The 12,207-nt window shown below is 38.4% G+C and overlaps 1 protein-coding gene across 3 annotated transcripts in view; it reads right to left on the reverse strand.

Annotated features, from left to right (window-relative positions):
• ANK3 (ankyrin 3) overlaps positions 1–12,207 on the reverse strand; it is a 331,543-nt gene that overhangs the window by 128,144 nt on the left and 191,192 nt on the right. For all 3 annotated transcript variants that reach the window (XM_057505891.1, XM_057505892.1, XM_036895053.2), the window contains 4 exons: positions 8,612–8,710; positions 1,489–1,587; positions 1,303–1,401; positions 680–775 (listed from right to left, as the gene is read on the reverse strand). In XM_057505891.1, coding sequence (XP_057361874.1) covers positions 680–775; positions 1,303–1,401; positions 1,489–1,587; positions 8,612–8,710 — 393 coding nt within the window. The remainder of the gene's footprint in view (positions 1–679; positions 776–1,302; positions 1,402–1,488; positions 1,588–8,611; positions 8,711–12,207) is intronic.

Below are 12,207 nucleotides of genomic sequence, written 5' to 3' on the forward strand. Positions count from 1 at the left end.
ATAAAATTTTTCTCTTGTGATCAGCAGGCTTATTTTTTAGATTCTGAAGACTGCACATAAGCAAATAATTCAACTGGTAGGTAGTTACAGAGTCCCTCAGCCCATGTTCTTTAATATGAAGCACTGTGTGTACAAACTGTTTTCAGACGCTAAGCCTTCTTCATGCTGGAGGGTGGCCGATGAAAAAAGGAGGCAGAGCTGGTAATTCCAAATGTCCCTGAGTCCTAAATTTACATTGTACAGAGTCAGTCTCCAGCCTGTGGGTTGAGTCATGGAGTCAGGAATAACCTGAATAAGCCTCTGATATGGTGCAATATCTGCTCTTGATTCCTAAGTTACCAAATCCCAATGCAGTTCACAGGCACCAGATGGGGTTCAAATGAAATGACTTATTCTAGAGGCTGTAGCTTGTAAAAGTTTCTGATGCAATAAGGCCTCCTGGTAAAGATTTACTTTAAGTTTTAATAAAATGTCCTATTGTTTTTCCTATGAAAGTTCCAGGAGGTAAGTGGAAGAGAAGTAAGAGTGGTAGTAAAAATCAGTTCTGACCCTACCTCTAAGGTTTTATTTTTATGACAATGTAAAATATTTTTCACAGTAATGATGATAATGTATTCATTATCAAAGCTCTGGGAAATCTGCAGTACTAGAACCACTCTCGGCGCGACGCGGTGCTCACCGTCGTGGTCGTGGTCTCCTCAGTCACCACCTTCAGGGTGTCCACCACTGAGATGTAGCCAAGCCGACGGGCGATGGCTAGGGCAGTGTTCCCATTCTAGCAAGAGGGAAATGTGGACAAGGAATCAAGGAGCCATTCCGCACATCTCAGTGCCCATATGTTTCCACACATTTCACTGTACAAAACGCAAGGTGAGCAGCTCATCGGCTTCATCCCAGGGCCACACACACAATGCTATTTCACTGGAGACATACCTTGCACAAAATCCACCTAACCTGCTCCTACTCATGCAGCAGAGTCTGGGCTGCTACACATAGAATCCAAGAGGCTTTATAATAGTTTTAAGTAATCAAGGAAACAAATATGTATTTCTTCTTATGTATGTCCTTTCTACTAGGTGGCAATGGATTAGTAGTTTTCAAGTGTGAAACACTAATCACGTCTCTCTCTCTGCACAGCCCACAATATAGCTTTGTCCTTCCCTTCTCCCTGCTGAATGCTGTTTAGGCCTATCAATGAAAGTAAAAAAGCAACACTGGTGCACAACAAAAGATGTAGTAGGAAGACACCAGCACCCAGGCCACTTCCCCCTCACCCCCACTTCGTTGGCCCTTCACTCTTACCACAGTGAGCTCGTTGGGGGAAGCACTGTTCTGAAGGAGGACGTTTATTATGTGCGTGTGTCCCTGTTGGGCTGCTTGATGTAGCGGTGTATACCCATTCTGTCGAAGGAAGATGGAAGAAATGCTCTTACTTCCTTGGGCACAAAGTCAATGATTTTGATGGATGCCAAGGAGAAAGGAGTTTACCTTTGTTTTGGCATTAACTTTTGCTGAATGCTGGAGCAGAAAATTAACGATCTTGATGTTCCCATAGTGGCAGCCCACGTGGAGCGGTGTGTATCCCATCTGTAATTATGTTTTTTGAAAAAAAGAAACCTCATAAGTATAAGTTTAGTCATAGCTATCCTAACAGGAGCACAGACGTTACATAACTTTTCTTTTTGAGCTGGCAAAAAGTTTTTTTCCCCATCTGTTAAAAAAAGTGCCCTTCTCAGAACTAGGGATAACATACAATACCACGTCAGCCATAAATTGTTATTTAATTTCCCAAAAGGCTCTCTTGCTTCAGCTCATTTTATTCTCATACTTACTTTTCAAGGTATGAAGGAAAGACGGAGCAATTGACCACCTGGACAGACTGATTGACAGGTTTCTTGTGGGTGGACATGAACAGTGTTACATGGACAGACTTAGACTAGAATTTATTGAACATTCTACTCTCTAGAGGCGCACAACCGAGGTAAAAAAAATTGTAAGTGGCTAAATGATAATGCCTGGCAGTAAATGATTATCAGAATGCATGAGAGAGACAGGAAGCATGGCAACACTGAAGTAGGAGGCTGGTGTGAGCTCAGGAGGCCGAAGAAGTTTGAACCTGATCTCGGTATATACGCTGTAGGTAAAGTCCTCTGCCTACCTAGCTGGAGTCTCACAGTTTGAAAACCCCTGATTTAGACAGAACAATGGAAGGTTGATCAAATTAATATCCACTGACTCCAGAGGGACTGTAAGTTCTACCTATAAAGAATGTAAAAATATAAAAAATATATGTTACATATATATGTGTGTGTATACTCATTTTTAAAAATAAAGATATTTCATGTATCAATGACACTTCAATAAAAGAAAATAAAGATATTTCAGATACCTTTCTAGATGGCCACATTGTAATAGACACCAACGTGCAACCTCGGTGCCCATGTTCAATCTCTGTTTATGACACTGGCAGCACCAGAGGGAGAGCACTGACTTTATAACATTTCTAAATGGTCATGGGTCAGGGGGTTGGGAGGTCTCATATTTTCAAGAGTCTGTATCCCATATCTGATGGCACTAATGTGTCTTTATGGTGACTCTACGCTGAAGACTAAGTGTTTGCATCCCCTGAAATTCATATGCTGAAAACCTCATCCCTAGTGTGATATCATCTGGAAATGCGGTCTGTGGGGGGTAATTAGTTCATGAGGGTGGAACCCTCATTAATGGGATTAGTGCCCTTATAAGAATGGGATTAGAACTGCTATCATGTGAGGATGCCATGAGAAGCTAGAAAATGGTCATCTGCAATCCAGAAAGAGCACCTCACTGGGCAGCAGATCTCCCTGCACTTGCTCTTGGACTTCCCAACCTCCAGAACAGTGAGAAACAAAGGGTTGACCCGTCTATGGTGTACTTGTCACAGTGGCCCTCTGACGAAGATGCTTCCACAAACGGATACAAATTTTAATTTGTAAAGGGGGTGACCCCAGACCTCAGCTGATTATAGAAGGTGATGCATCTCACCAGGGATGTGCTGCCCTAAACTGAAGACTCTGGTCAGATTCTGTTCTACAAACTGAACTGACAGTGCCCACCCTGCCCAGACTCCTGCTGGTAAGCTCACCAAAACCACGTATATATGAGCTCAGTTTACGACTCCTACAGCTACCTCATGCATGAGGGGGCTATGTTTTTGGTGACCAGAATCCACTTGCCTACTTGGCAGAATTTTTTCTTGATATTGGGGAACTCAGGATATTGCATTAGGAATCAGAATGCTGCTTAGCAAGGGAAGTATGAACATAGTTTTCTCCAGTTTTCAGTAAAATCAGCTTAACTAATTGAAGTAGCATTATTCTAACTTCAGCAGTAGAGGATTGATCACAAGTAAAAAAAATACAGAAATATAAAAAAAATCTAAATATTAAAGAATTCATGTTTTTAGTCAACAAGCCTAAGGAAAAATGCAACAGGTTCCAATAGCAATTTTGCTAAATGCATTAGATTTTTAAAAATAAATTTAATCATTTTAAGTATCTTAATGTACAGTTTCTATTCATCCACAAAGCTTCCCATTTCATTCCTCGTAAAACCTTAAGTCATTATAATAGACTATTAGGACCTGCCTGACTGGTCCCCACTCTACATCTCCCACCCATTAAATCTCTGAGCTTATTTCCTACTAGTCTCTTCCTTGTTTATTAGGTCAGGAAGCTGGTCTTGCTGTTCCACAAACAATGAAGTATTTTATTAAAAATACATGTGCATGGCCCATAAGATTCAGTTCACCTTTAGAGAAACCAAACAGAGGCTTCCATTCACAGAGGGGCACAAAATTCCCTTATTAAATGGCACTTGCACAGATATGCCCTAAGAGATGTGATTGGAGAAATTCTTTCCAAGTAGCAGTGATATATTTTGGAAAAACCAATCATTCTTTCTTGAATAGCTAAGAAACATAGTTCACATACTTTGCCTCCTTCACTATTGTCCACTTATACCACCATTATAAGATAAAGGTAAGTCTTTTCCTCCTTTAGGCAATACTGAAAGTTCTTTTTGTGTAGGAAGAGCAAACAGGTGCAGATGGAATATTCATGCTGATGTGTCTTATCTATGGTGTCTTAGCAAGGTATATTGTTGAGCAGTGGTTAGGTGTCTTACCACACAACATGGTTTGAGGGAGAAAGAGTGGGAAATCCATAATTATTCCGCCACCTCCTAAAATCTGTGGTTCTCTATGTGCCTGGCATAGTCTTCCTTTGTGAATACACCCACTCACAACTATAACTACTTCCTTACTTGGTTTATTTCAGTTAAACTTTTTTTCAATTTTTATGTTAATGCTATTGTTTTAAGAAGATTTCTCTACTTTCACATGTTACACTATTACTTGACAATATGGCAGGTAAAGATAGCCAGAAGACTAAGATATTTTTATAACTTTTTTGTAAATTTACTTCAGTATTGCTAATTGAGATAGAAAAAGTATATTTAGTAACAAATAGTAATTTTTTCTTTAGAAAATAAACCCTCAGTATTTAATACCCTAGAAGTAGTATAGTTGAAAGTCTCAGCTCATTAAAAGGAGAAAAAGGTTGAAAAGTTTCTCCCATGGTTTTTTGTTCACCTCTGAACTCAGAGAGGGGGAACAAATAACACCATTCCCCCGGATATCACAGAAGAGTCAAATATGGAAAGAATATTTTTGATAGGAGATAAGTAAGTAGATTGTCATCTCTATCTCTAGCCCACCCCCATCCCATTTCTGACACCCCTTATAATTTAACCTTTTTCTACTGGCACTGTTTTCTCAGTCTAGAAACATATTTATATGTTTCCAGTCTTAGAAATAAAAAAGCGCCCCTTTCAAATATTTGTCTTATTTCTAGGTCTGTATCCTCCCAAAGTTAAGCTTCTTGAAAAAAGTCATCTTCATTCTCATTTTCACCACATCTCATCATCTCCACTACTCCAGCAAAACTACTTTCAAATAACCCAAGTGTCAATCCAGTGCACGTTTTAGTGTTTCTCTTACCTGACATAGCCATCTGCACAGTCTTTCTTGACTTGGGGTCCATGACATATTCTTTCCTTATTTCCTGCCTACCATTGTTCCACCTCCTCCAACCATGTTAAATATCATTGATTCCAGGGATTTTGTCTTCAATTTCCTGCACACTGTTTCTCAATGATCACAGTTACATTCACAATTTCAACTAATACATTTATTCTGATAATTTCCCAAATAGAATTTCAGTCTAGACCTCCTTCCTATATCCCAGACCAAAACTTTAGTTACTTACTAGATTTTTCTACCTGGGTGGCACCTCGCTAATCTAAACTTCAACACATCCTTTACAGAATTCATGGACCTCTTTCCCCAACCAGCTTCATCTGCCATTTAGCTTAGGCCTTCTTTATTCTTCATCTGAATCTCAGTAATAGTCTTCTAACTTCTTCAAACTCTTTCCAACTCATTTTTTGCATTGTCTCCTATGATCTCTGTAAACCAGAAGACTGATCTTACCACTCTTCAGTTTAAAACCTTTCAAGTTTTTTTAGTGCAAACAGGAAAAAGCTGAATTTCCTTAGCCAGAAAGATTAAGAGCCTATGAGTTCATCCTCATTTTCCAGCAGTATTTTGGAAAATGCCCCAATTTTTTTTCATGTTCCCATGATCCAGACCCAGCTTTAGCTCCCTTCTACACACCCCACCTTTGCAAAGAATTCAGTTAATGCCAATATCACTAAAATTATTTATTTATATATGGAGGTCAAAGTCAGGCTTTGAATTAATGAGCTATGTGACCTTATACAACTAATTTCTTTTCTATGCCTCAGCTTATTCATCTGTAAAATAGGGACACTAATTTTACCAGCCACACAGAATGGTTGCAAGGATTAAACATATTAATAAAGGCAAAGTGAAACAGTATCTGACACAAAAGAAAATGGGTAATCAATTTTGTTTTATTATTATTACTGTTTTACGTTTTTGTATTTTATTATCTTACATCTCCTTCAGTGAATTCTGTGAGGGTGATAAGTAATATATTACCCAGTTAAGAATTTTGCAACTAGTAGGAGAGCTGTAGAAATGTATGTGAAATGAGTAAGCATCAAACATTTTTTCATGGTTTTACACACATTTAAAGAAACCTAATGTAGTTATTAATTTGCTAATCGGTACCACTAAGAATCACTGCTTCCATGTGTTTTGGGTGGTCTAAATAAAATGCTTCAGGACATTATCCCTTTAAAAAGTGATAGGAATGGCTTCATTTCAACTGAACAACACTGAACATTAAACCCAGTGGCCAGCAGTACAATTTAGTCTGAGCTCATTTGGTGGACTTCAAATACAAAGTGAGGAGGTGCAGAGGGTCAGCAAGACAGTGGGAGGGCTGCAAAAGCTGCTACCAGGATTTTCTGGTCTTTTCCCGTGCAAGAGGAAATAGCTCTGGATGTTTTTATTAATACTATTTTTTTTATTTAAGCCAATGAATTGAATGATATCATATATTCTACTCTAGGCTACTTGGAGATGTCATCTTTACCAGTGAGAGTTTAGAAATTCATAGGATACAATAAGCTTCTTATTCACAAGGTTAAGAGACAAGTCCAAACAACCCATCTCTTTTGCACTTCTGTTCTCTTCAACTACAGGATGATCATAGCCTCACTTCCTTTTGGTGCTGTGATCTTTGCTGAGAAGAAAAAGAAGGGCCAAGGATTTTTAGGAGCCAGAGAAGTGCTTTCTGAAGTGCACCACTTGTAAAGGGTAGGAAAAGGTATGTGCTTCAAAAATACTACACCAAACGCAAAAGTGATGACTGACTGTGAGTTGAGTGGAGTTAGGAGGAAACCCTGGGAGAGACCTGAGACTCTTAAACCAAAAGGTCACGAGTGCCAATCGGGAGCAAAAGGTTCACGGCACCATTTCCTCTCCTCCCAACGTGCCCTTGACCCTTTCTGACTGAAATTCAGTGTATGGCTTGGCCATGTTGGGGCAAAAAAGTATTGAGAAACTTAGTCCTGCCCTTCCTTTCCAGAATTTCTCATCTGTAAAGGAAAAGGTAAGTAAAAAGTGTGTAAGTCTATGTGCATGTGTGTGTGTGTGTGTGTGTAAATAAAACAACACAAGTGAATATGTGAATATGTTTACCATGAAATTGCACATTTTTAAAGTACAGATTTCTTTTTTGATAGAAGTATTTAAGCAAAATAAAGAGTACAAGGCTAAATGCAGCCTGATTTTTTTTTTCAGGATTAAAAATGCTTTTATTTTCTAAATGAAAAGTAACAGAAACCATTCAGCCACTACTATTGCCTTTATTGGTTTCTCTGTTACATACTCAGTTCCTGGAAGGCATTCAAGGCGAAGGACAATGAGATTTTTTTAGAATGAAAAGTCTGGGAGGGAAACACAGTGAAAGGATTGCTGGGCAACCAGGTCACCAAACAAGGCTGTGTAGACTTCAAGGGAACAAGTCATTTCAGAGCGGGATGTGGTAGCAGTGCCTATAGTGCCTACTTCATAGCTCTCCTAGGGCTATCCTGGCTAGGAACCATTATATTTGCTTTATTATTTTAACACAGAGTTTAAAGAACATAAAGGACCTTGTCTGATCAGTTCCCTTTCAGGCAACGTCTTTTTAATAGAGAACACAGTATGGGTGGAGTTGCCACAGCCGCAGAGAGCTGGAACAATGTCCAAAGGGTGTGGTCAGCTCAGGGCTGCTCCTTCTGTGCTTGTCTGATAAATCCAGTCTGGTCTTCATGTCTGCAATACCTTTTTCCTTGGCTAATTCCTGCTGATACTTCTATTCTATTACTATCTAGCTATATTATACACAAAAATGTCTGAATTAACAATATTTAATAAGCATTCATTTTTATGGCAAAAATGTGACATATAGAGAGGAGAGTTATATTTTAGAGTACATTCAACGAATTTGATATGAAGAGGTAACAAAGCTAAGCACCAAAAGAAAATGTTTAGAGAAATAAGATTAATGTGAAGTCGTATCTTTGATGAAGACACAAAACATCCGTTTTTCTTATCTGAGTTTGAAACTGTGGCATTGAATGACATTCATCAGTGATTTTTTTCCTCTTTAACAACAGAACATTTTGCCTCAAGAGAGAGACTGCATGTGAGCACATGCACCAGAAGAAATTTAGAAATTGAGTAATAATTGAGTAAAACTTAATTTACCCTCTTTTTATAGACTATGCCATGCCTGAACAAAGAGGTCACAAATTACTGAAAAGTTTTTCTATATTCACTTTTTTGTCAATCACAAAAACTAAGAAAGGTACAAGCTTCAACACTCTGCCCTTGAAGGACACGTCTGTTCTAACAAGTGTCAACAGTGTGAACACAGGAGGACATCTACACACAGTTAGGATAAAGCACCCAGGCCATTACAGAGAAAAGCATCTGAGACACTATAACCAGGCTCTGGCGTCTCTTACACAGATATGTGCTTGAAACACTGTATATAATAGATATGATGGAAGATTTGTTTTTCCCGATAAAATTGCGCTTCCTTCCATACAGGAGTCACCAAGTGACACTTTGTATGGGCACACTCTTTCTGTATACCTTTGTCTGGGCATCCACGTGTGCCCCCTGGTTTACAAGGACTTCAGCCACATTCACTCTGTCTTCTTGAGCAGCCAAATGGAGCGGGGTCAGGCCACTCTGCAAAGATTCAAAGTACAGTCACCTTATAGATGGGAATGTAGTACACACAGGCATGTTTGAGACACAATTTATGAATTCTAGGACAGTAAGCCTAGAATTTGTATGTCAAAAAAATCTACAGAATAAGTTTATATACTAGCATTATAGCAACCCTGTTATCTGCAGACTTAATGAAAAATTTTAAGTGTACTTAAAAGTAGAGGGAACAGACTGAACCTGTGAATTGATCAAGGACTTCCTATATTTGTTTCATCCAGCCCTCCTTTTTGTTCATTCTTTTCTTTGTAGAAGTATTTTTAAAGCAAATCAGACATCATACTGTTTTCTCCCTACATACTTCAGTATTCATTTTTTAAAAACAGACGCTTTTCCTTACAACATCATGCAGAAGTCTTAATATATTACTAATGGCACAAACTTCAGCAGAAATTAGTAAAACAAAAATTGTTCATAAATTGAATGACCTATGATGATAACATTTTCTCCATTAAGTATTTATACTTTCGGCTGACAAATACTTTCCATATGTTGCTCCTGGGTGGGAAACATGGCCTGGGAAATGTGGTATGAATGCTATATCAAGAGAATTTCCAGGTCATTTAGATTGTGTATGGGTTTAATGAGACTCAGTATTTAAAAATGACTCTATCACAGAATATGCAGGCTATGTGGTTGTTCTAATGGCCAAGAAAAAAAAATCACTAAGACTGTTCTCTGGTTTAAGAAAATCCTCTGTAGTTGTATGTTTTCACAAATAATATTTAAGAGAAAATAAATTTGTGTACGTGCTTCCAAATTCTTTTCTTTCACCTACTATGAGCACAGAAGCTAGCATCTTGAGTCCTGGGGGCCTTTGTTTCTTCTCCTTTAGCAGCTGTGCAATGATAACATCAGCCTGCTTGTCGGAGGACAGGAGTGGGGCCAGAGCAGCATCAGGAAAGGGTATAGAGCTCGCTGGATGCTGAACATGATTGACTTAGGGTTTGCTATTCTGTCAAAAAAATTATAGGACTTGGGAAGAGTCATTTGCTCTTGACTCTTTAATAACATTTGCAGAATTTTGGAGGAAGCTCAAACTGCATCACAAGGAAATATGGAAAGGAGGACTGATGTGCTCATTTGAAATCCAAGAAAAACAAGCCAGGGCCAAAACTGGTGCCACCCAAACACTGATGTAACCGTGGAGCAATGTTCCAAATTTTGCTTCAGAGGAAACAATATTTTCAGCCACAACGTTTTGCAAAAGTGTCATGAGCACCTATTCTAAGTTTGAGATTTTTCAAAATTTCTGAAGATACTCTACAGAGTGTTCCTGGCAGTTTGGGAAATGACTTCAGGCACGTGCCCACTCTCCCGGGTCCCCTGTCTGCAACTCATGCACCCCCACGACTTCCACCTCTGACTTGGAGCTGCACCAGCTCTCCTGCTTCCCCCTCCTGGTCTCACAAAAGGCCTCACTGCTACACCTACATGCACACCCTCAAGTGCTCATCTTTATTATGAGCACCACCATCCTGCCTTTAAACTGTTTTCTTGTCTGTGTTACTCAAACCACTGTGAGTTTGCTGAGGAAAATACTGTATCTTCAATCTTTATTTAACCAGGTGACTACTGTCTAGCATTTAATCCACCTACTAAGGCACTGAATCAGAGGAAAAAGCAAACAGTTTTAGGTACAACAGGACAGATTAAATAAAGAAAACTTATTTTTATATTCACAATCTTGATGAAAAAGATCTTTAAAAAAATAATGTGGTTAAAACAGCCCTGTTTGAATTCAAAAGTGATCTGTTAATCTCTTACAGTGTTTCACCCATTGAGGCATTTATTTCAAACAGAGATAATACCACCAGCTCAGAATAGCAACAGTTCTGTTTAATCTTCTGTTAGCTGTGCAAATCGTCTGCAAAATCTATGCAGGAAAGTAGGAACACCAAAATCAGAATCAAATCAAATCAAATACTAGCATTTCAGCAGTAACTTAGGTTCAAGGTCTCTTTTCCTTAACGCTACAGGGAACTGCTGGTGCCTAGTGAGGAAAGAAGTGAAAACAAAAAATGTTTAGTTCAACATAAATTTTCATGAAAGTTAAATCTTTCTTGTAACATATATATGTGTATATGTTATAATTTTTTTAACAAGGAAATAAAGTCTAGTGTTAAATGGTGGGAGAAGAACAGAGGGACAGTGACTGGTGTCTGAAAGGAAGTTCATGAAGAACTTGCAGAAAACTGTCAGAGTTCCTTATGAATAATAATGCCCTGCTGATTTTCTGTTTTCACATCAGGGCTTATTTAATGCTTTACACACAATATGACAACAGAGAATGGAAGCAAAGATCTACAAAGACTTCCTATTAGACTACTTCTAGGTTCTGTGAAGTTCTTGGGGGTTTCATAAGTACAGTGTGCTAATGGGAAGCCAGCTGATTTGCTTTTTAAAACCTCCTTGGAAGTGTCTCTGCTGATGTATCATTTATTCAGGAAGGTGGCTCGAAGTTTCCAAGTTTCCTTGGTTTACTGTGTCTGGTGGTCCTCAGAATTCCTTTGGAAATGGCCAGGCTACCAAAGCAAACAGTGGGAAATTCTTTCTAAAGTATTTTCAGCCAAAAAATGTTCTATGATTTTAAAGTAAATCCAAGGCTGGATATATATCGCAACCAGTTGACTAAAGGATTTTAAAGAAAAAGAGAAAGTCACATTGTACTTTGGTACCTACCCAAAATGTTTATCTTTTTACTAGTTTATAAGGTATATTTGGCTCTGGGAGAATTAATGGGGTACAATATTCTGGGCACATAAGAGCATATTTACTCTAATGGATTCCAGAATGTGCTTCAATTTTAGAAATCCAGGTCCTCTGCCTCATTAAGACAAGTTGAATTTTGTAGCAAACTAAGTTTGCCCTCTCTACATATTAGTACATGAACTTTAGAAATTCGAAGCTCAAACAAAACCTAATTACAATGATTATTTGAAAATGCTTTGTGATTCCCATTGATGCCAAGACATGTATTCCTAAAAGCAGTAAAAAGAAAGATAGGAGAAAATCAAATTGGTACAGCAGAAACAAATGAAAAATGTGTTTGCTTGGCAAAGATCATAAAGGATTTTCAAGATACTAAAAGTGAAAAAAGGTTTCCCTGCTCTTTTGAGCATCTTTTGGTCTACAGAATTTTGTAAATTACAACCTTAGGAATTCACACTGGTGCAGAGTAACCTTCTCCCAAAATAATTAGAAGTCCAAAATTAAGACAACTATTCCTTTGCTACTTAAAATAAGGTGCTGACAGAGATGGCACATAGTGGATCTGTGCATCTTGCTGCACTGAAGGACAGTGACTGCATTGGGGTATGGGTGGGGACTTGACAATATGGGTAAATGTAGTAATCACATTGTTTTTTCATGTGAAACCTTCGTGAGAGTGTATATCAATCATACCCTAATAAAAAAAAAATAAGGTGCTGAATGCTACCTCAGTTAGCCTTCATGAC

This window comes from Manis pentadactyla, chromosome 8 (assembly GCF_030020395.1).
Source record: "Manis pentadactyla isolate mManPen7 chromosome 8, mManPen7.hap1, whole genome shotgun sequence".
Taxonomy (NCBI): domain Eukaryota; kingdom Metazoa; phylum Chordata; class Mammalia; order Pholidota; family Manidae; genus Manis; species Manis pentadactyla.